Source organism: Molothrus ater, chromosome 6, assembly GCF_012460135.2.
Source record: "Molothrus ater isolate BHLD 08-10-18 breed brown headed cowbird chromosome 6, BPBGC_Mater_1.1, whole genome shotgun sequence".
In the NCBI taxonomy this organism is placed as follows: Eukaryota; Metazoa; Chordata; class Aves; order Passeriformes; family Icteridae; genus Molothrus; species Molothrus ater.
Genome location: NC_050483.2, coordinates 6,132,789 through 6,157,315, shown reverse-complemented (window position 1 = coordinate 6,157,315; position 24,527 = coordinate 6,132,789). Strand labels below are relative to the sequence as shown.

The 24,527-nt window shown below is 39.5% G+C and overlaps 1 protein-coding gene across 1 annotated transcript in view; it reads right to left on the bottom strand.

Moving 5' to 3' along the window:
* The window catches only part of METTL15 (methyltransferase like 15), a 78,528-nt gene that overhangs the window by 4,593 nt on the left and 49,408 nt on the right, over positions 1 to 24,527 (bottom strand). The window contains exons 4-5 of the mRNA XM_036385059.2: positions 6,428 to 6,619; positions 3,434 to 3,612 (exon numbers count right to left, since the gene is read on the bottom strand). Of these exons, the coding sequence (XP_036240952.1) occupies positions 3,434 to 3,612; positions 6,428 to 6,619 (371 nt within the window). The remainder of the gene's footprint in view (positions 1 to 3,433; positions 3,613 to 6,427; positions 6,620 to 24,527) is intronic.

Sequence of the window (24,527 nt, the reverse complement as noted above, 5' to 3'; positions counted from 1 at the left end):
GGAAGCTTGCAAAGTGAATTTCATTCATAAAAACACCACGCTTCTGGCTAGATGACTGCTTTGGAATCCCAGTGAGAGAAATATCCATTTTTAGTTTCAGGATGCCCTGATGATAGTTACACTTTAAAAAAATCTAATAGGCTCTCGCACTGAAACGTATTGAAATTTGAAAAGCTTGTGAATGGAGTTAGCAGTGTGCTGTGCCTGTCAATAGGAACTGTGCAAGTCCCCAGAGTGTGAGGGAGTGGGAGAGTGCAAGAATGAATTCAGAGCCTGCACCTGTTGGCAGGAATTCGTCTGTTGAATTAGCACTGCATTTAATAAGTTGCTGTGACGCAACCAATGTCCTTTTTGTCTGGGCTCCCTCAGCACAGTGCTAATTCTCACCCAGCTGAAATGCAGGCAATATTACAAATTCCAAACTGATAATTAAAGCCTGTAAAAGTGAGCCGGTCGGAAAGAAATTGATTTCACCAATTAAAGTTCTCTTAAATCTTGAACGTTTTTTTAACATGTCATCATCAACTCCTTTCAAGTTAAGGCCAGATGATCACATGATCTCAAAATCGTTTGTTCATTGATTATGTACCTAAATAATGCTCAGAAAAAATAAGTTCTGAACAAAAATTAATAGATAAAAGGGTATATTGCCCCCTGAAAAGAAATCAAAATAGACCATTAGTTGCACAGGAAAAGCATATGAAAATTACATCCTAAAAAAACTTCACCATTTTTAATGAGTTTTCCTGCACATGCAGTCAGAGCTAGTATTTCCAAACAGCTCAATGAGGTACAACAACAGACATGAGGAAGTGCCTCTTAATCAACTTTCACACATCTATTCACTACTCTTCAGCTAAGAACTACTGATTTTCACTATTTACAGAGCACTCAATGCTGCAAACAGCTCTGTGAAAATTACAGACAGTGAGAAGAGTTCCACTGTGCTGCAGGAGAAGATGCTGTTCCCCAAACTCTTCCTACTGCAGATTCCACAGCTCCTAGAGATCTTATTTAACCAGATCAGAAGCCTTTTGGATAACATTTATAAACACCAGGAGCAAGAACAAATTTTTAATGCTGTTTTGTTTCCTTGGGTTTTTTTTTTTTTTTTAACTACATCCTTCACCTTTATCTCCCAATGGATTAGGAGCTGCAACACAAGTCCTAAGCTTTTGGAGGGTGGTAGGAAAGACCAGACATCTAGCATTCTATCAAAAGAAATTAAATTTTCCAAGCTCAGGTTAGTCCAAGTCTAGATCCACTGTAATTCTGATGATCAGCTGGACCTTAAGATAAAACTTGGGAGCTCTGGAACATCTGAAGCCACAGTAATCAATAAGAGGAGAAAGAAATACAGGCACTACACAGATTCTCAGATGCTGACAGCCAGCTTCATTGGCTAGATTCTTTTGCTTGTGTTCTGGTTCCTACACCAGGCAAAAATGACGACCCTGCTCTGGAAGATAATCAGGCTTGCAGAGAATCTGCAAAATCTAAAATGCAAGATTTTACTATTCTAATTAGTATTTTTTAAAAGACATAACATTTAACTAATAGGTCATAAATCTTACTCTGGTCAAGTCCTGAATTAGTCTGTTTTTTTGGGCTGTGCCATCAAGAGGTTCCTGTAGCTGTGGTCTCTGGCACTGTAGCTCTGGCTTATCCCAATAACTTCACCAATATAATTCCATGTAAGAATACATGTTAATTACAGGTGATGAATGAATCAAAATATATCACAATTATGAAACATTTCCTTAAGGTTTTTCTTAATCAGTTCAAAAATTGATAGGATCCACCACAGTGCTTCCTTCCTGGATGAACCAAATTAAAACTGGAGGAACTTTTATGCAAACAGGGATCAGTGTAACAGCTCTAAAATTGTTACAATTACTTGTGTACTCCCAGAAAAGCACACCAAACACACATATTTATTGTCTTGGCAGATGTGTGCTGGACTCATTGTTTTTTGGCATGTACACTACCTGATGCATACCTGACTTGTGGATCAAGAACCTCTTCAAACATAGCAGGGAATTTAAAGTGAGGACCAAAAAAAAAAAATCCCTCTCATGGTCACAGCAAGGGAGCATCAGCTGCTGGCTCACATGCAGCCCATTAAACATGAAGGGATCTCCAATTGCTGTCTTGCATACGCCTGTATTTTCATTCCCTTACTTTCAGCTATGGCACCAAATTATTTCAGAATTACTGAGTTGCTTGTGTGTAATATGTTATATCTTTAGCACAGTGAGACAGTTGCTTCCAGCTCAGGGTAGTACATTGTCTTGTCAACACTTTTTCAAAAAGCACGGAATATATATGACAAAGCTCACAATTGTTATTTCAGGATATTGTGAATGATGACATTAAAAATTTAAAAGTTTATAGAAGCCTCATAGTGCTTTGTCTCTTTTATTTTTTTTTTAAGATTGGTTACATTCACTGTATTTAGAGCAGGGCCTTACAAGAGCAAGCAGTGTCTTCAGGTCCTTTTATCATATCAGCTAAACTTTGAGCCTTGGTTGACTGGGCTAAAGTATTCTGACTTCCACAAATACAGACTTTCCAATTTCTCCATCATTAAATTTAAGTGCCTTAGACTTCCAGTTTAAGTAATACAAGTTCTTAAGAACACCATGAAATTTTTGATACTCTTCAAGATAGCAATGAAATATTTTGCACAGTTCTTTAGCAAATGTGAAGTTTGGATTAGAGTTTTCAAGGTCTGTATTCAAAGTCAGGAGTTTAGACTATTTGTGACAAGATGTAGTGATTTTCATCATTTGGGTAAAATAATAAAAACATAGTGATGCTACATATAATGTTAATGACCAGGATTTTTGTCTTACAAAAATTTTTACTTGAGAAAACAAACATAAAGGTTCTTGATGCAAGCACTGCTCCTGCCTAACTGCATTTTCTTCCAGCTGTTTACAGTGAGGAGCAAGCAAGATGAAGTGTTTCAATGGTCTCTTCAGGCTGATCTAGTTGGCATGCACAAGTTGAAGCAAGCCATGTATTGCTTTGTGCTTCCTGATTCTTTAGAAAAACAGAAATGATCTGATTTTACTGGTAATTGGAAACTGCCACAGTATCTGCCCTTGAAATATTAAGATACAGACACTTAAAACTAGGACAGATATGACATATCTGATATTTGAAAGGATCAATAGCCGGGATAAAGAATACCCAAGGCTGCTGTCATTCTGTGGTGGACAAAATGATAAATCACTTTATGTTAAATCTATTATTGAACTAATTGTCAAATTAAAATACAAAAATAAAAACATAAAAAAAATAAGAGAGCTGACATCAGAGCAGAAGGGGCAGGATTAGACCCCGCGCCACTCCAAGTACAAATAGATCCCTCTGGGACTTGGTGGGGATTAATATTTCCTTCCCTCCTGTGCAGAATTAATGCGGGTACCTGCCACGATGCTGGCCAGCTGCCTGGTGCTGGTGATGGGGTAGATGCTGCGTGCCTGCACGATGGCAGAGGCGATCCTCCTGGCGTGCCTCTCCTCGCCGTACGCGCTCAGCACCGCCGCCAGCGCCCGCCGGTCCAGCGCGTTCACCACATCCGCGGCCGTGGCCATGCCGGGGCACCTGCACACACAGCAGCCCATCAGCCCAGTGAGTGCCCTGAGGTCAGCGGCCATCCACCAGAGGTGAGCTTCCATGGAGCCACACACACAGACAGACACACAGACACACTGTGCACACTGCCTAGGAGGGGTGCACAGTGGAGGGGGCAGCGCTGTGGAAACACCTCGCGCCTTGTACATCCCCTTCTCTCGCTGGTCGAGGTGGACTTTGCTCCCTAACTCCAGTTAGAACACTCTTAACTACCTAATGCTGTTATAAACCATGCTTGTGCCTTTTAAACCCCTTTCTCTTGCTGGTCTAGGTGGAGATTGTTCCTTAACTTCAAGTAGAACAGTTTTAACTTCTAAGTGTTATCACAAACCATGCTTGTGCCTTTTAAATCCCCTTCTCTCGCTGCTCTAGGTGGAGTTTGTCCCCTAACTTCAGTTAGAACAGTTTTAACTAACAAGTTCTGTTATAAACCATGCTTTTGCCTTTTGAACCCATTTCTCTCACTGGTCTAAGTGGAGATTGTTCCCCAACTTCAAGTAGAACAGTTTTGACTTCTAAGTGTTATCACAAACCATGCTTGCACCTTTTACATCCCTTTCTCACTGCTCTAGGTGGAGTTTGCTCCCTAACTTCAGTTAGAACAGTTTTAACTTCCAAGTATTCTTATAAACCATGCTTCTGCCTTTTAAATCCCCTTTTCTCACTGGTCTAGGTGGAGTTTGCTCCCTAACTTCAGTTAGAACAGTTTTAACTTCCAAGTATTATCATAAACTATGCTTAATAGTTTAGAATAAATAATTTATTGTATATTTTCTCTGATTAGTAAACCCACAGATGATGTTCATAAAATACCCTGAACTATTTCAGTAGCCAAGTGACAGAGATGTAGATACATTGCTTGAAGGCTCACACTGTTTAAATTGCAGTGAGTCCTGTAGTTTATATGACTAGGTAATTTCTATTCTCTCAGGACAGTATTTCTATATAGATTCTTATGCCTTTTAGTGAAAAGTAATGTTAAATTAAGAATAAATATATTCCAGTATCATGCTAGGATGAAAATTATGTGTGACCTTTCTCTTTAGCCAGATTTAGAATATAAACTTGCCTCTTACAGGTTCATTTCAGCAACCTTGCACAATATGTTGTTTTCTAGCCAGAACTGATTTCAAGGATCTTTTATTTCAAATCTCCTCATATGAAAACAATTGCTAATGAAGATAATTAAACATTACTTTTCACTAAAAAGCATAAGAATCTATATAGGAACACTCTCCTTAGATAACAGAAATTACCTAGTCATATAAACTACAGGACTTATTACAATTTAAACAGTGTAAGACTTCAACCTATGTATTTACATCTCTCACACTTGGCTACTGAAATAGTTCAGGGTATTTTATGAACATCATCTGTGGGTTTACAAATCAGAGAAAACAGACAAACTACCTAATAAATTCTCCTCTTTGCTTTCAGGCATTTTTTAGTCCCCTGCAGTATCTTACAAAAGATAAAAAAACTTGGAGGCAAGTAGTATCATAGCAACAGCCACAGTGTAAGGTTTTTGTTATGCCTCAGGTACCCTTTGTTCTGAGGCTCCTGTTCTGTGTTTGTTTTCTCATGATGCATCCGAATTACACGTAAGCCTGGAGTTCAGATTCCTGGAATCTGAGGACTGAATCCCAGGAGAACCATGGGAGCATTTTGCACAAGACCAGAAAAAGCGAGTATCATGAAATTGCTGTGTTAAAATTTAGCATTAATATGGTAAGCTAATTCCTTAGAAATTGAGGCTTCCCATTGGCTCTTGCGGGCAATGAGAGAACAAATGGCATTTCTTAAGACACCACATTCATCAAAACACCAAGAAAAAATTGCCCTTCTCTGTCATGTAATGTGTCATGAAACTACAGCCATCACCCAGACAAGACAGATCGTTGGCTGCTCGTGCAAAAAGCAGAGTGCTGCAGAAATACATCAGGTTGTCTGAAGATGAAAAACACTGCATAAGTGGAAATTATCACTCCATGACTAATTTTCATGCTCTTGAAAGTACTGAACACCAATCCAAATTTAAATACAGGTGATTTACTCAGTAACCATTAATTTGACAATTAAGTAAGCCTGATGTGCTTCCTACACAAAGAGAAAGGAAGCTTATAATTTTGCTGAGCAGAACTTACAACAAACCCATGGGCATGGAAGAGAACATCACACCAGCATGCTACAAGCAATGTGGCTATCTGATTTAACCTAGCAGATATAATCAACAGGATTTTATTTATTTATTTATTTTTATGATGTTCCTTTCACAGAGAAGCAACTGGATCAAATGATCATTGCACGAAAGAGGGATGCTGCTCCTTTTCTGAGAGAGCAGCTGGACCTGCTCAAGTGAAGTTTCCACAAACAGCAAGTGTGGCAGAAAAGGAAAGGGACTGCAGCAAGAAGTTGTGAGCCTGCAGATCAAGTACAGGCAGAGAAACTGTGGAAATAACAGGCCTCTGAAAGAGAGATGTTCCTGTGACTGTGTACCACACGCTCCAAAAATGCTACCATTTAAAGGTGCAGTTAATAAAACATTACTGATTTAATCACTCACCACTGGAACCTTCCCCTCATCTCAAAGAAGGCAAAGGCAACAACCAGGGCTGAGCACTGAGACAGAAAAAAGCTTTTTGGCAAAAGACAGACAGGACACTCGTGCAGTATCAGATGTGGTTTGAGGATAAGAATTCTCCATTTTAAGAGGAAAGGAACTGCACAGGGGTTGCACAGCAGCCAGTTTTTGAGGTTCAAGAAGAAATGTTCTATTATAGTGTACCTGTCATGATCCATCCTCATGTCCAAGGGCCCATCCTTCTGCAGGGAGAAGCCTCTTTCAGGTGTGTCTAATTGCATGGAAGAACAGCCAACATCCAGGAGAACTCCATCCAGAGAGCCTGGCTCAACCCCAGATGAGATTAACAAAGCCTCTGACTGGCTGAACCTTCCCAGGAGAGGCTGAAGCTGGTTCCTGTAAGAAAGGAACAAATGAATAGCCCCAAGTTTAGTTATAACAACTCCATCTCTCCCCCTTGCACAGCAGGAATTAGATAATAGCACTCAACTTGTCTCAGAAGCAATAGGGCTATTCCCCAAGTAATAGTTTATGTCTTTTCTTATGCCAACATTGAAAACTGGTCCAGAACACCCCTCAGTGGCTGCTTCAGCTTTAACTCTTTACTCTTTTCCTGCTTTATCTGAAAGAAATAGAAAACTGACTAAAATTTACTTTTTTCAGTATGCAGGAACTGAAGAGGACACCTTGAGCAGCAATGTCCTGACTACTGAAGTACCTGCCCTGCTCAGCAGGGCCCTTAGTAAAGCAAGGCCAAGGTGCAGAAAAGAAAGAAAAGATCTAGAGAAGCAGACAAAATGGAACAAGAGGGCACAACCCTGTGGATTGTATTTACCCAGCAGGAAAACAATTCCAAGTTCCTGCCATGGGACCAAACACGTTTTTGGTGGCATTTGTCATTTTAAAGATAACTTTGAGAACGAGGTGCACTCAATCACAAGCAGGCAAAACCCTCAGTGCATTTTGGATTTAGGCACCTGATGACTGCAGAGAGTGGTTTAACATGTACTTTTGTGCTTAGTGCTCTTTCTTGGATTCAAAGTGGTTGTTTCTTAATGTTCCCAAGCTGACAAGGAAAAGAGGAATGGCAAAGGAGGATAGAACACACCTTGGGCACACAGACACGTGTGTCCAACCACATAGAGCTCAGCCAGTGCTGGGACAATGCTCAGGATGGAGTTCCTGGGGTGTCCTGGACTCTGTGATCCTGGTGAGTCTGCTCCAGGATGTGATTCCATCATCTCTGAGGTTTCCCATTGTTCTCTTGGGTATCTAATCCCAAACTTCTGGGTTTCGCCTTTCTATAAGGTGGCTTACAATTACACAATTTATTTTATCTGTCTCTCAAAATCTAAATGGATTTCACAGACTTAGAAAGATTCATCAACAAATTGCTGCATTTTTAAGCAGTACCTGAAAAACAGAACACATTTCTGGAAGCCACGGCCTCCAGATGTGGAGAGGAAACGCTCCATTAAAAGGAAGACCCTTATGAATCCAACCACATGGAAGAACACTCAGCTACACAAGGATCTCCTCATCAGAGCAGAACAAATCCACCCAGTAAACACAGCACAGAACCTGGGAAACAGCGTGAATGGACAATGTCCACCAGGGATATCATGATGGAGCACACAATGTGGAATTGGTTTCTCTCCAGCCCATAACTGAACACAGCTACTCAGCATAATAAGAACTGACAGCTCCTGAAAAGCACAATGACCCACTTCAGACACTAAAACCAATTTAAGCTACATAGTTAGAAAGTTTTGAGATTGTGTTTCCTCCCCAACATAATGAGGGGAATTTCCTTGAAAATGCACAGTGCTTTTTCCAACTGGGCACTGTTTCTACCTTCCTGACTCGTGCAAATAAATGAACTTAAAAATTCCATATGTGGGAGATGAAAATTAAATGAGACCTGGATAAAACTATAAATTGCCATTGTCCAGTTCCCCAGCAGCCAGTAATCCATGTCAGGAGCTCTGAAGTAGTGCTCTGCCAACCCATCTGAAAAATTACTCTAAACATTATTTTTTATTGCTATAAATTTTCTTACATTTCTTTAAACAAGTGATAAATATGTGGATAGCTAAGATGTTTGTGACAGCTTTTGATTTGTGACCTGCCAAACATTTGTTATTAGAAAAGGTTAATTAAAAAAAAGAAGTAAATTTTGAGTAAGTAGAAATTTACTCTTGGGTAGAGAGATGCTTCAGCTGGAAAAAAAATCTGGAGCTTGCAAATAAAAAAAAGATTGAGAAATGATTAGGTTGACATTTGATGTCAGTCTTTCAGCTGTGTGGAATTACAGCTTCTGTATAAAACGTGTTTGTTACGCACTGCCCTGTGTGTACCGCTGATGGATACAGGAATCCTGGTGATTATAAATTATAATTAATTATAATACAAAATATTTTAGTATAAAATAATATAATATGAATACATAATTTATCAATTCTCACTAAAACCAACTGGTTTTTATGAGGTTGTAATGACTGTATATTCAAGGTTCAGGCTGGCTCTCTGGATTCCTGTTTCTCTGTGGAACAGAAGACACAGTTTGAAGCATCTTGGCTAACTCATACCCTTCCACTAATCAAACCAAGTGCACAGCAATGAAAGATTTATCACCTTATGAAAGGAAACACAAATATCAACTCTTTTTTTGGTCAGATAGTAACAATGATAGCGATGAAAAGGCCTAATCTACCAGATTATAAGCATGACACATTTATTTGAAATAAAATATTTTACCAAGAGTTCAGAACATTTGTTAGAAGACAAAGAAACTCTCCCCTAGTCTACCATTCTTTATCTTTACATTCAAATAAAACCTGCCCATTACACACAGGACTTCTCAAAATATTCATTTCCCCTCAACTTCCTTTGGAATTCAGGTTTTTATTTACGTGATCTGTAAATCCACATTCCAGAAAAATCTCAAACAAATAATAAATAATGAACTTTTAAACTACGTGTTAAAAACCTTTATTTCCTACAGTCACATGCCTCCTGCTCTACCCAGGTGTGCAGAATTCTTGCCACTGGCTTGTTCAGCCTTCCAATGTTTTCTTTGGTCAAGAGAGGATTTATGTTCTATGACACACTTACCTCGTGTGAAAATCTATTACCCTTTCTTGTCTTAATTTCTTGCAAAACCAGTGCTCAGTGGAAAAAGCAGGCAAGGCAAACCAGAGAACATCTGTAAACACTAAGAAAAACAGCCAAGCTTATAGTTCTGAGAAGCCTGAGAGGAGAGAGAGAGAGCGCCTCAAAACATCACAGAGCAAGACTGAATGGGGATTTTCACCACTGCTGACACCTTGGAAAGCTGCTAGGACTACAAAGGGTCCCTGTAATCATTTTAGGCAGTCTTAGAAGGTTAAAATCTGACTAAACCAAGTTGCCTTGTTTAAGAGAAAAGATTTAAACTTGGTACTTGAGCAGCATTTTATATTTACAGAATATTTTAGAAACATAAAAAAACTATGAAGAGCTTTTAGCTCCTCTCTCATAAATGGAGAAACAAGACTTGTAGGGTTTAATATTTAAGGACTTGAAGATAGCATGTAGAAAGCTAAGACAATTTCAGAAACCATGGTCTGAGGATGTAAGAAAGCAGAAAATACCTGTCATATTAGGTCTCATTTTGGGGGGGTGTGTATGGGGTAACAGCATGGCAATTTTTCAGCAAATTCCCAACTGCTACAGGCAAGCAATCTCTAACTTCTCAAAATATTCAACATGTTCACTCCCTCTTTAGTGATCTTGACATTCTACAAGAAAAATGTATGTAAGATTCCAAAAGAACACTGGGAATATGGACAACCTGGCCTGCTTTAAAAAGAATTAAAAGTTATTCACAGCAACTAAGGTTGTGGGACCCCAATAGATTTTCCTGTGCAACAACTTCAGAAGCTTGCAGAATTCTTGGGAAATAACACAGTTGGAAAATAATACAGAACCTTGGGCTCAGGTCCTTTGTTTAGGTCATAGCACCGTATTTTATTATATTGTGACACGTAGCATAGTAATTCTGCTAGACAGGGCTTGATCCACACTTCTCAACACAGGAAAGAGCAGAATGAGAAAGAGTTCAGTGTCTCCTAAGGTATTTCAGGCTCTGCAGGTTTCAGTTAATCTCTGGTATTCTACAATGCTTTATAAAAATATTTATTTCTCATTTTACTCAGTTGAGAGGGATCCACACAGCAAAAAAAAAAAGTAAAGCATTAATGCAGCTTCGACAAAATAAATGGAATCTTTTCTCTCATCTAATTTCTCTTGATTGCCACAGACATTGACATGACATCAATCATTCAGGTCATTTCATAGAGATGTACAATGATGCTTTGATGGTGCTTCAGCATTTTTTTATGTTTATATAATAATACTTGCTCCTGATGTTTCACTATTGCTCCATTTAAAAATTCAGTGTATAAACACACGCCCATCCCTTGTCAGCAGTGAAAACTACATTTCACCCAAGCAGAACAAATGCTTTCTCCAGGAGAAGAGAAAACCAAGTTTTCCAGCCAACTCTTGGCACTGCACACCAAACAGGGAGACCAGTGTGGTGCTTGGATGCAGTGACTGCACTGGGACTGCCATCATTTGGATGAGGGAAGAGATGAGGATCTGACCCCATGTTTCAGAAGGCTTGATTTATTATTTTATGATATATATTACATTAAAACTATACTAAAAGAATAGAAGAAAAGGTTCTCATCAGAAGGCCGGCTAAGCTAAGAATAGAAAGGAATGATAACAAAGGTTTGTGGCTCAGACAGAGAGCTCGAGCCAGCTGGACTGTGAGTGGCCATTAATTACAAATAACTCTATGAGACCAATCCCAGACCCACCTGTTGCATTCCACAGCAGCAGATAATCAATGTTTACATTTTGTTCCTGAGGCCTCTCAGCTTCTCAGGAGGAAAAATCCTAAGGAAAGGATTTTCCATAAAAGGATGTCTGCGACACTCAGGGGGTGAAGCAGCCGCAGCTGTGGTGAGGACACTGGCACAGACCTGGTGTGACACTGCCTCACCTGCCTGAGGTCACCCACAGCTGTCATTTTCACTCCTGGCTGCACTGCCCCAGGCACACCCAGAGGCAACCTGTGAAGCATTCCAGTCATAAACCCCAGCAAGTTCCAGTGCTCCTGCCTGGGAACTGTGGTGTGCTACTGCACCTCAGTGCAACATCCCTCTCAAAAAATGTACCTGAAAATTGCAAAAATCTTTACATTGCCTTTGCCAAATGGAAATTTGGCGGGGTTTTCATGCCTGCCAAGCGTATTGGTTTGCATGGCCTGGTTTGGGCAGTGGGGGGCCCAGAGGTGGCTCCTGTCAGAGGCTGCTGGAAGCCTCCCCCATGCCCAGCAGAGCCAGTCCCTGCTGCTGGCCAAGGCTGGGACAGGGACAGATGCTGGGAATGCCTCTGGGATAACAGATTGAAGAAGAAATCAAAGCAAAGCTGGGGGCCACTTTTAATTCCAGACAGAGAAGAGGAGGAGGAGGAGGTGAGAACACGAGAGGCAAAGCCCTGGAGACACCAAGGGCAATAGGAAGGAGGGGCAGGAGGTGCTCCAGGGGCCAGAATCCCACCTGGGATTCCTCTGCAGACCTTGGGGATGATCAGGGTGAAGCAGCTGAGCCCTTGCAGCCATTGGGATCCAGGGGGGGGGAGGCAGGGATCCCCAGGGGGGGGATGCAGGGATCCCCAGGGGGGGGATGCAGGGATCCAGGCAGAGGAGATGCACCTCCATGGAGATGGACCTCCTGGGCAGAGGTGCCCAGATAATTTCTCCTGGTTCTTATCTCAATCCATGAACCCTTTGTTAAATTTTCTCTCCTCTGTCCAGCTGCAGAGAGGTGTGAGTGGCTTTTGAGGGTGCCTGGCATCTGGCCAGGGTGAAGCCACAGCACCAAGAAAAAAAGGGAAACCAAAAACTGCGGCATCCATCACCTTATAAACCAACTGTGTCATTGCATTTCTCGTTTTATATAAAAATAAGAAACAGATCTATGGAAAGTAAGGTAGATAGTTGAGAACAACTCAGTCTAGGCTGTGTTTCGTGCAACAAAATTACAAACTGAAATCTCAGCCACTGATTAACAAAGGCCTGAGAACTGGAAGAAGCATACATAAAAAGCAATTTCCATAGAACCAAGTTTAGATTTTCAAATTTGAGGGCTACAATGATAACTTTACTCTGTCTGAGGATCCCTGAAATGCCATTTCAAGTATTTTTAAATTGGTCAACTTTTACTTACCACATATTCCCACTTAAGAGCAGAGAACATTTAAAAGGCACGCATACATTTGAAAAGTCAGCTACTTCTCTCCATATAACCTGAAGACATCACACCAAAAAAATTCCCAACAAAAAACAATCCCCCCTTTTTGTAAGGACTTGTAGAGCACTGAGCACCTTACACTGTCAGGAATGTTATCCCAGGAGTGCCTTTCTGTGCCTCCTCTTGCCAGCTGAGTGTCCTTCTGACACCAACCTCATGGATTTGGTCATTTCCTGCTTCACTTCTCCTCCAGCTCCCAGGAAAATGTCCCCTTCTCCTTCCTCTGCCACCTTCTGCCAAGTGATGCAACCCTTCACTCCTCCTCTGCCATGGGCACCAAATAAGCCCAAAACTTAATTTAGAGGTTTAATGTCAGAAGTTTGTAACAACCTCTCTCAAGCACACCTGCTCCAAACAGAGTGCTCACTGTTTAAATGCTCATTTTTATTTCTATATGAAGTCTGGGCTCCACTCTTCTGTCCATGAACACAATTTCAGCAAAAACTGCTGGAGAAGACACTGTTCCAACTAAAGGAAAAGATATAACTTGTAAACCAAAAGCACAAACATCAAAGATGGTTTCCGGTGAGTATAAATCCAAAATCTGGCCATATTAGACATCTTCCACAGCAGGTATACTCAATCTCATTAAAATAAGTATGAAAATTTAAGTTCATAATGAACAATTTGTCCTGCTAAATTACAGATTAAGGATGCAATTCTTTTTCTGGGAAAACCAAAGACTAACAGAAAAAGACAATGGAGGCAAATTTCAAAATGACACGTCTCACCAAAACTCACTAAAAAAATTATTTTTTAGTTTCCTAAGTAACACAAAGTTTTGCTGCATAATAAGAGCAAACTTTATGCAATTGCATCTAGCCATTAAAGCCTTTGCTATAAAATATATATCATCATTATGAGTGACACCTTTACTACATAATATTTGTGGCACACATAATATGCTGCCATCATTGAGATGTGCAAAGAAAACCAAGCTGTCAGAATGATCTGCCTGTCACTCATAGGACATAACAGTTCAGAAAAGTCCTGGTTTCTCTGGGGATTTCATTGGGATCTCAGGTTGGCAGTGGCCACAAGCAGGAACAGCTGAGTTGTTATCATCATCATCATCACCACCTCAGGACTCACAAACACTCAGTGACCCCCCCTTCAGCTTTATTGCCAATTTTAACCACCCCAGCACAAACCAGATGAATGTGCCTGTTCTTTCACCTCTCCTTATAAACTACTACCACTTCAACAATTACTGCAAGAAGTTTTGTTGGACCTTTCTGCTGACAGTTGGCACAAACACTTTTAAAAGCTGAATACCCAGCTCATCGCTCAAGTTCTAAGATTATTTGTTCACTGTAAGAAAACACAGCAAAGCAAGTTTTCTTAGAGTTGATCAATCTTAATAATGGTATTCTTTTCTATTGGCATCTTAAAAGACAGCTGGATAAAAACTGCCTCTCCAGTCCAAAACAACCCACACATAAACTCACTCTTTCACTAGAGACACCATGGTACTTAATTGAACTCAAAAGCAATGCTGCTACTGGCCATAGAAGGAAGGAAGGAAAGTTCTGTCTCAATCAGTTACCCAAAGCCAGTAGAAAACAGAAAGAAATTCTGGATGTACACCAGCAGGTTGAAAGGTACAAATTAACACCAGGAACATAAAAGCTGTATATGAACACGTTTCAGTCCATGAAGGTAAGAACACTAAAATCTGTAGCAACAAGCATTGTAGACAGAATTTTTTCCAACATGCAGGAAAGGGGCAGATCTCTTTTCTCCAGGGTTAACACACAGTCTCAGAGCAATCTGAGAAAATTGTATTGAGTGTTGCAGATTGGAGTCAAGGCACAAACCCAGATTTATCACTCAGTCAGCTTTACTGATCAATTACTGACTAACTGTGATCAAGTATGTACAACGACCAAAATGCAATATGCTACAGTCTAAAAAGACAAGAACTTGCCTCAGTTTTGTCTCATTTGTTAAATGAACAAAAAGTGTATTCCTCTAGTACCTGCTGTCCCCCACTGCAACATATCAGTTTCTGTCTTACTTTAATCAGTAATTTGTCACTGTGATATTTTCTGAAAAATCCCTTCACCAGGATTTCTTCTCCTGGGAATCTGGGAAGCTTCAGCTTCTCCCTGTTTTGCTGCTTTGGAATGTGATTTGGAGAATTGTTTACCCAGCATGTGAATTGTTTTAATTTAATGACCAATCCCAGTCCAGCTATGTCGGACTCGGACTCTCTGAGTCTGTCATGGGTTTTTATTATCATTCTTTTCTAGCCTTCTGATGTCTTCTTTCCCTTTCTTAGTAGTTTTAGTATATAGTTTCTTTTAATATATAATAAAATAATAAATCAGCTTTCTAAGAACATGGAGTCAAATTCTCATCTCTCACCTCGTCCCAGGGACCTCACACCACCACAAATAATCAACTATCCTTTCTTTGACAAACCATTTCCTTGTTTGAAACAGTACTTAAACCTCAGAACACCTTTCTCTAAATACATCCAGCATCAAGAATTCATTTATTACAGATGAAACAAGTAACTTTTTCTTCCTTCCTGTTCTTCTTTTCTAAGCTGCGCCATAGAAGAACACATCTACAATTGGAATTGACTCTCACCTCAAGCACTAAACTCTCTGCCTGTCCCTTGGACAGCATCCCATGCTCCTAATTGTGGGGAGGAGAAATCAGAGAGGCAGAACACGAGAGGAAGGCAAATTAGGACAGCAGGGAAATGGGGCATCACTCAGCCACAACTGCAGTTTGCTCTCCTGTGCCTTGGCTCACACCAAGTCTCACCCTTGTCCAGACAAGGCAACGTGAGCTCTGCATAAAATTACCAATTCCATCACATCATGGGCTCAAAAGACAGGCCAACAGGCAGTACTTTGTTCTCTGTTCCTTTCCCAGTGGCTTTTAGCATGCTCTTTTACCCAGCAGTGAACACCACCACGCATTAGGGTTCCCAGGACAAGCCCAGAATTTCACCTGCCTCTGGTCAGCTCAACGCCCACACGAATGAACCTGACATGCTTTGCCACACCTCTTAACTCCATGTCTTTCCACCTGCTGCCTTGTGGGGTTTCTGCAGTTCTCCAGAAAAAAAAAAAGCTTCATTTTTTGCTGTATTAGGTAACATAGGCTAAAATCAACAACCAAGAACCAACCAAGAGCCCACCAATATAATGGCTTATTTTGATAAGTGATGAATAACTAGAGTGGCATGCTGCACCCACACATCCTTGTGGCACTGCACTGGTGAGATCATCTGAAATGAGATCAGAGTGACCCCTAAATTCAGGCAGAAAATCCACACCAGAAGATTGCTTTGCTTCCACTACTCACTCTCTACACAACTTTACCTTGCTAAATTGCACTTGTTACATCTGTATTTACCAACTCTGAAAATTGCTCCAAAGTATGAAACACTTTAAAATCAAAATTAAATCTATATTTGTTTCTCAGAACATTACAATCCAATCTTGGGAGGAAAGTAATGTGCTTAATCCTACTAAAGATTGTAACATGTATAATAATGTAATTCAACTAAAGATTATAACATGTATAATAGTATAACCCTTCTAAAGATTATAGGATGTATAATAATGTAATTTACTAAAGATTGTAACATGTATAATAATATAATTCTACTCAAGATTCTAACATGTATAATAATATATAATAATAACATGTATAATAATATAACCCTACTCAAGATTATAACATGTATAATAATATAATGCTGCTAAAGATTATAACACGTATCTGCATAGTGAAAAGATATGTGTAAAATATTGTAAAGTATTTTTTTACAAGTAAAAAAAAAAAAATCAACTTGTTAATCAAATGAAAACCTCCACAGAGTCATGATTTCCAAATCCTGCATATGCAAACTTAGGTATATCCCTCAAGAAAACCTCAGTTACAACAGTAAGCATTACATTTTGGAAATTAAATTTTGGAAAACTACCGAGGGTACACAAAAGATTATTATTATACAGTACCAACTCTAAGAATGCTTTTGATTGAAAATGCTGTTTTTAAACACAAGTTGGCAGCCATTCACTTCCCCAGTGACCCTGACCTTTTTTCCAGTTTAAAAATGTCAATTTCAGAAAGGAATCATAACAATAAAACCAGTTTGCTCAGGAGCCACGAGCATCTTGGACACCACCAGTTAGCATCCATGTAGAATTATACAGACAATTCTATATCAAAGTCTCCTTCTGTTACTTCATTTATTAAGTAATAAATGTAATAATGTTATTACAAGGCTGTAATAATCCCAGCCTTGTAATAAGAGCTGGGAAATTTGAATGCATCACACCAGTGACAACCTATCCTGACATTCAGTGTTTCCTGCACTGACATTTTTACTTGATGCAACTCATGAAATGCTGCATTCAAATGAACTTCCCTCCTATAAAATGAGCATCCAGAAATTGTGCACATTATCTTTTAAGTCAATATCAGCAATAATAATTATTTTTTTTACTGAAATACCCTAGTCTCAACAATGTTATTTTTTCTGCACAGAGACTACATGCAGTCTAATTACTTGCCACTGCAGATTACAACATAAATTCTGAAGTTGTAAGTATTTGGAGAAAGAACTTTCAATTGAATGATATTTGCTCCTGAAAGTGCACATACAATTTTAAATTACTGCTCTGATTCTCTCTAATGGGAAAATATATTCAGTTGAGATACACTGGAAAGAAAAAGACCAGAAAAGCACCCCTTTAGTGAAATAAGACAACATTCTGAGGAAAAAAAAAAAAAAAGCTGTGAGTCAGCTCTGCCAAATATGCAAGTTAGTGAAACAGGCACATAATCAACATTTAAAAAGATACCATAAAGACACCATAGAGAAGTAGTAATATGGAAGTATAAAAGTGTGGCAGACCATGAGAGCAGAAGCTGTTGCATAACCCCACCTAAAGCATCATGAGATATGATCCTTACAACTCCATAAACCAAAAAAAAATATTTGCAGCAAGTTTCTAGCCTAGAAAGGGAAGTGTCAGTCCAGCTAAATTTGTTCTTTGTGCCCCAGTAAAGGATGGCAAAGTTCCTAAAAGATTACCAAAGAGAAATGTGATGAGCTCAAAGCGCCACGTGTGAAAATATGTACTAAATATGGTAAAAAAACCTTGAAAAACTGAAAAAAAAAACCCCCTTGCCTGAGCTGAAAGTTCATCACCTGGACATAACCATGAAGAAAAGGAGCAGCAAGCTTCATTTGGCCATATGAACAGCAAACAGCTGGGAAAAGAGAAACAAAACCCTACAATATGGAAGCCAGAAGTCTCAATCGGAATAGAGAAGTATTTAAAATAGAACAGTAGGACTTCATCCAGAGTTTGGTATGACATTACAGGAGCCTTGTCTAAAACAGAAGAGCTCAGAGTGGAACTGGCACAGAGGAGCTGCAACAGGATGAGCAGAAGAGAGAGATTATGAAAAGATTAAAAAACCCCAGACTTGTTTTGCATACAAAAAAAGGAGGGCAAGAATAGATGTCAATATTCTACAGCAAGTATTTTAAAATGCCAAGGAGAGAAAAGAGCTAAGAGATATTAATAAACTATTACTTCATTTTCTTCAATTAAAATTAAAATAGGTAACTGCTTTAACTGGAAATTTTTTAAAAAAAGTTTCAAATAATGAAAAATTAGACTCTGGAATAGCTGGAGCACTGCATATAGAACTCCTAATTACTTTTAAGATAGAGCACAGAGGAGGAGATTAAATTATGCAGTGGCTTATAACAGCATGCAATTGGATTCAGTGCTGTAGAAGTCACTTACAGCATGTTTATATTTGAACAGCTATTGTAATTCTCCTCTGAAAAGTTCACCCTGAAAATGTTTATGCAAACTTATCATGACATATACACATTACACATTTTACATGTGTATAAACATACTCCAACCTAAGAATAACTTACCCCTTAGGTAGAAATGGTTCCTTTTATTTTTAGAAACCCCTTAACTGAATGCATAAATACAACATTGGCACTGAAAAGGCTTCTTTCTCTTAATTTTATCCAAATGAGTTACTGGGCAACTTTTAACCAAGCATAACCTTGATATTGACTGGCAACTGCTATTTTCTGATAGAAAACTCAAAAAATACACTGCTCTCAGATACATTTTTTTTAGCTATTTTTTTTTTTGATTCTTAAATTCAGAAGATGAGAAAGGAATTTCCAAAAGGAACTTCCAAACCCATTTGCCGCCACAAAAGAATAATTAGGATCCCAAGATCAACAACTTTTGATTGTTATTGAAGGAAGAGTTCAATAGTTCAAAAGTTGAGTGTCTGCTTTTCCATAGGGTGCAATAAAATAGTCTAAAGGCATTAACTTAATGTGATATAAAAGGAGATAAAAAAGAAACTCCCAAACAAAATCCCAAGGTGTTTTAGTGCTATTTTTAAGTATAATTCTATCCAAGTGGAATAAAGAAGAATGGGCACCTCTAAGAACATTTTAACCCTCTGCTGCATGGCTTGGGACTTTGTAGGCTGTATTTATTTCTCCATGCTCATCAGCTGGTTCCCATCTGTTTTGTAAAGCAGCTGATTCCTCAATTAGCCAACTACTTTCTATTATGTCACTACAGGTTAAGATCCTACAAGTAAAATAATTACAGGCAATTTTCACATCAAGATGAGTGCCCTTCCAGCTGCCAGAAAACACAACATGATCCTGACAGCCTTCAGAAAACAACTACAGTCCACTCAAGCATTTGTTTAAACTCAAGCTTTCCAAAACTGGAATTAGGCAAGAATCCATTTGATCCATGAATGCTCAGACTGTCGCAGAGGATTTTTTTTTTAGGTGCCATCTTTTCACCTAGGAATCACAGAACTAGGTAACAATTAGCAAAAGAGGCCTCCAGAGGCGTTCTAGCCCAAAGCTCAGTGCAGACCTAACTTAGGTGGGCTCCCCAAGGCCAGGTCCAGTTGGACATCCCCAAAGATATTCCCCAGGAAACCTCTTCCAGTACTACAGCCCCTCTGGCCCTCTCCTTCCCTGCCAACTATAATGGGAATTTCCTGCCTTTTAACCCATGTCTCAGAACCTCCACCAGACTCCAGCTCTGGGGCAACCCTTCAGGCAGGTGAAGAACTCCAGTGCAAATTGTTCACAAAGCTGGCAAAGGGTTTTCAGTTATTTAAGTCTTCAAAAAAAAAAAAAAAAAAAAAAAACAACTACGGATCGCTGATACTGGTTTTAATTTTTTTTTCCTAGAATTACCAAGACAAACTTGAGATTAGGATGTAGTAACTGTGTATTTAATCAAAATCAAACTACGTGTACATTATTTACCATAACTTCCCAATACCTATCACCTATGTTAGACAGTGAGCTTCAATTCTAAACCAATCAAAGTGCCAACATCACAGCAGAAGATGGAGGCCAAGAAGAAGAAGGAGAAAGGCTGGACATGCCCAGATTCCTTCATCTTGTCCCATGAACCCCCATTCTAAAAACCCCAAAAAAATCTATTTCTCATCCCGTGACAAACTGATTATTACTCTACTTATACTTTTGTGGCTTGCAGATCTTCATATAAGGTGGTAACTTGCTCCATGGGTCATAATCAAAACCACAGGGGCATCTTGGGCTCTGTGCCAGGGTCTCTGAGCCCCCTGGCAGGGGTCCTGGCAATCCAGGACAGCCAGAGGGATGTCCTGCATTCCGACAATCCCAGAGCTATTGTTCTGTCTCAGAAAAGAGCCCAGGAACTGTGGCCCAGGAACTTTTCACTGTGGGTCTGACTGCTCAGCACCTCCTGCATTTGTGCCGACTTCCCTACCCACAGGACTCCTCACATCACAGCCCATAAAATGGGTGAATTATCTGACACACAGATTATTAACACCTCATGGGAGACACTGCCTGCCAAAAGGGCTGTCAGAGAGTGCTGGTGCCATCAGATGTGGGGGATAAAAGGCATTTTCACCTCTTTATAGCTGTTTGGCATCTTGCATCTCACACAGGAGGAGCTGAGCCAAACAGTTCAGGCAAAGACTTAAATCACAGCAAAACCACACTGGGGTCTTCTCAAAACGTGCAGATCACTCTGACAAGTATTAGGCAAACACTCTGTCTGAAACGAAGAAGAGAGTAGAACCACATTCTGCACAACAAGGGTGTGGCACTGCTTCTTTATAGATGCATCCACCAGGAAAAAATGCAAACACCTTCACAGTACAATTAGCAAAAGTCTAATAATCAAAATTAAGAGTCAAGTAGCCAATGTGTCAGAGGACTAATCAGGCATCACCTCAAGTACTGGGCCAAATTTTACAGCAAGTGCTTTAAAACAAGGAGTCAAACAAGCTGAAAGAGATCCAGAGAGCAGCAAAGAAGCAGGTAGAAAACATGAGTCATGTGGAAACGCTGGAAGCTGGGCTTGGTTTTGTTTTTCTTTGTGAACAAGGAGGCTGGAGGGGATCTGATGGTTATCTCTGTACCAAGTTATTAAAAAGGCTTCAGCATTCAGCCATTCTGCGTGCCAAGCCACAGCAAGTCAAGGAATGCTTGGCTGAAGTGGCAGAAAAGGAGCTCTGAGATGGACATTGGGAAAATTTCTTCATGTATAAACCACAAGAAATCACCAAGACATATTATTTATGCAATTCCTGTTATTATGGAATGCTTCTAGGAAGAGGAAAGGCAAACACTGTTTAGGAATTCCAGAAGATCATTAGATTTTGTTGTAATTTTGCAATTTCTTGACAGTGCTTAAACCCCTAGTTTCCAACACTCATTATTTATTTTATTTAAATTTTCTTTTGAAATCATTCAGGGTTTAAGTTGTTTCATTGCTAAGTTTGATCAGGAAAATCTGAAGTTAAATTTCAAGTTGGCAAGTTAAATTTGAAGTTGGTGACATCTGATTTCACATCTTTGGAAAAGTGATGAAATTTTCACCTGTGTCACTCTGTTCTTTCTTTTGTCTTATCTCCTGATACTCCTGTAACTGCATCAGGGGTTTCTTTATCTTACCAGTATCTTTATTTCTTCATATTACAACAAGGACACAGATAGTTGGCATCCTTGCCCATGGAGCAAGGGTTGGAACAGACAATCTTTAAGGTTCTCTTCCAACCAAAACTATTTTTGAGTCATTATTTGGGGTATTTTTAAACAGGCATAACACAGAACCCGTGTTTCTTTCCGAAATTGAAAATTTTAGCTCAAAGCTGAGCATATGAACATAGATGCTACAAAACAAACCAAAAAAAAAAAAAGGTGGTTAATTCCCAGTCAAGTCTGAAGGGAGCAGAGTACACTTAGAAGCCTTTTCACTGATTGATTTAATGCTCAAGTGGACAGAGAGGTGCAAAGCCACAGCACTTTCCATGGCAACTCTAAGACATGCCATATATGTTTCTGTAGAGTAGAAGAAGCAGCTAGGCTGAAATGCACAACCATGCACAATTTACAGGGTTTTTTCCCTCTAAACAAAAGACCAAAACCTGTCTTTCACTCAATACATCCCCCTGAAGACGTACCCTGAAGCTCTTTTTTGGCTATCCCTGACTTACTCATCAATTTAACTGCTGCTGTCCAATGGCCAACTGATATTTAATTTCTGTTCTTTGCATTTTGCCTGTCACATTGCATGTTTGCATCTCTTCCATTCATTTTATCTCTATCTCCTAATATTCCCTTCAATCATGAATTATTCAAACCACTTGTTTTCTTGGAATTTTTCTCAACAGAACTTACACATAGCTCTTGTCCTCTAGGCTTGCTTTTTACCCTTCAATTGCTCTATTTTCCCAGTTCTCCACATGTTCATTCATTCCCTGCTCTCTTCCATATTCTTCCCCACTGCTTTTCTACATCTATCAAGGCAATCCCATAGGTATTCTTGCAACATAATAATTTCCATGGTCTGTGAACAATAAAGAAGTGTTTACCACAGAAAGCTTCACATAGAAAACTTTTCCCACTTCCTAGGAATAAGAAATTTTGTCTTTACTTAGGATGCTTATTTCTTGCTATTGTATCTAATTTACCAATGTATAAAATAAATAGTTATGAGCCAGGCTTCTTCTCCAGTATGATACGGACGGTGATCAAATTGAACATATTCACGTTCATTACAAATAAATCCTACCTAAATGATATGAAATCCCTGACATTTTACAGTGCTGCACAAATGAAAATCAGCCTTTTTAGCTCAGTAGTTAAACCAAGTTTTACCAACCAACCACTGGAGTTGGAGGGATGAAACTCTGATTTGTAGGTATGATTCAGTTCTTCCCAAAAAGCTCTCCACTACCACAGCTCACAGACTGGACTTGAAATAATCACTTGTGACTCTTGCATGTCTAGCTCAATCCAATTTCTCATGGAACAGCCAATGTTAAGAAAATTAATCTGAAATTAATTTGTGTATCATCAGTGTCATGTATTAGAGACTTTGTTCATTCCCGTGCCCATGAGAATACAGGGTGGCTGAATTACAAATATTCTCCTATACAGGGTAATGTAGTGTATTGAAGGAGATTAATATTGTCAAGCAGATTAATCTTAGAAGCCAGCATTTGTGACAGAAGTATCTCTCTTGGGGAGTGGGGGGAAGGGGGAAGGAATGATGAAGAAAATCCAGCAATTAAAACTACAGTGAAATTGTGCAACTACTGATGACATACAAGAACCTTAGCTCATGATTTAAAAAAAATTGCCTGTTAGGGATATCCACATTGCAATTAGCTGGATTTTTTGCAGGTTGTGACAGCCTAAACACAAATTCATTTTGACCAGTTACTTCAGAACTTTAGCAATCATTACCCTGATCTCCTTTTTTACACCATGTTCTCCAAGAGACCTTTTCTTCAATTTTTGCATGCGTAGTAGCAGGAGAAAGTCTACAATCACTATTGAGATATCCAAAAACTACTGTTCCAAATATGGCCTAAAAACCCAGGAAAACACAGCTGAAATACTGAATTGTACTTTTAAAGCTGGATTAACCTTGGAGTGTAAGTCTTAAATCTGAGACTTAAAGGAGCTTTCCATCTTCCAGAAGTAGTCAGCCCTGTATTCACATTCCCAGTCAGGCCCCGCAAGCAACTAGCCAACAGAGAGCTCCAAAAGGTGCCTGTTCCAAGGAGAAAAGGCTGCTCCTGATCTCCTTCTTGACACCCAAGAAGCAGAAACAAGTGGTCTCTGCACCAGAAATTTTTGTTTTTTAGAGAAAATATTGGAAGGATCATTCAGAAAGACAACTGAGATTTTTAATGTGACAAACTTTCACTGCCCAGCTGTGAAGATGACAGCTGTGAAGACCCAAATGACTGCACAGCTCTGAGAGGAGATTCAGGACAAATGTGCACCCAGGAGGAACCAACAAGGCCTTCTGGAAGACCTAATGCCTCCTTCATAAAATTACCAGGCAATTAAATGCTTTCTCCCTCTCTAATTGCCTTCCTGTTTTTCCCCAAAGCAACAGGAAACACTTCCTGCAGCTTTCCTTCTCTTCTGGAATATTTTCTCCTTTTTGTTTCAATGGTCTCCAAATTCTGCCATCTCCTAGGCAGTCCCTCCATTCAAACAACCCCTTCTTTCTAGGGCCTCACAACTACTTTTTTCTACCTTCAACAATTTTCTCAGCCACAAAGAAAATGCTTGTCCCCATTAACATGGTAAGGTTACAGCTTGGTAAAACCCAACAAAAGTCAGGTAAAGAAAAGAAGACAGGTAAAAGTCTTTTATATATCCAAATTGCAGGAGAGAGCAGTGAGGGATGTCAATATCCAAATTACAGGAACATCCAAATTACAGGAGAGAGCAGTGAGGGATGTCAAAGGTTCCACACATGCGAACTACAAGAACCAGAAACAGAATATCCAAAAAGTTTCCCTCTTGTGGCTGCTCAAAAAACAATTGTCCGCCTGGAAATCACATTACAACTAAATGACACATAAATGCAGATAGC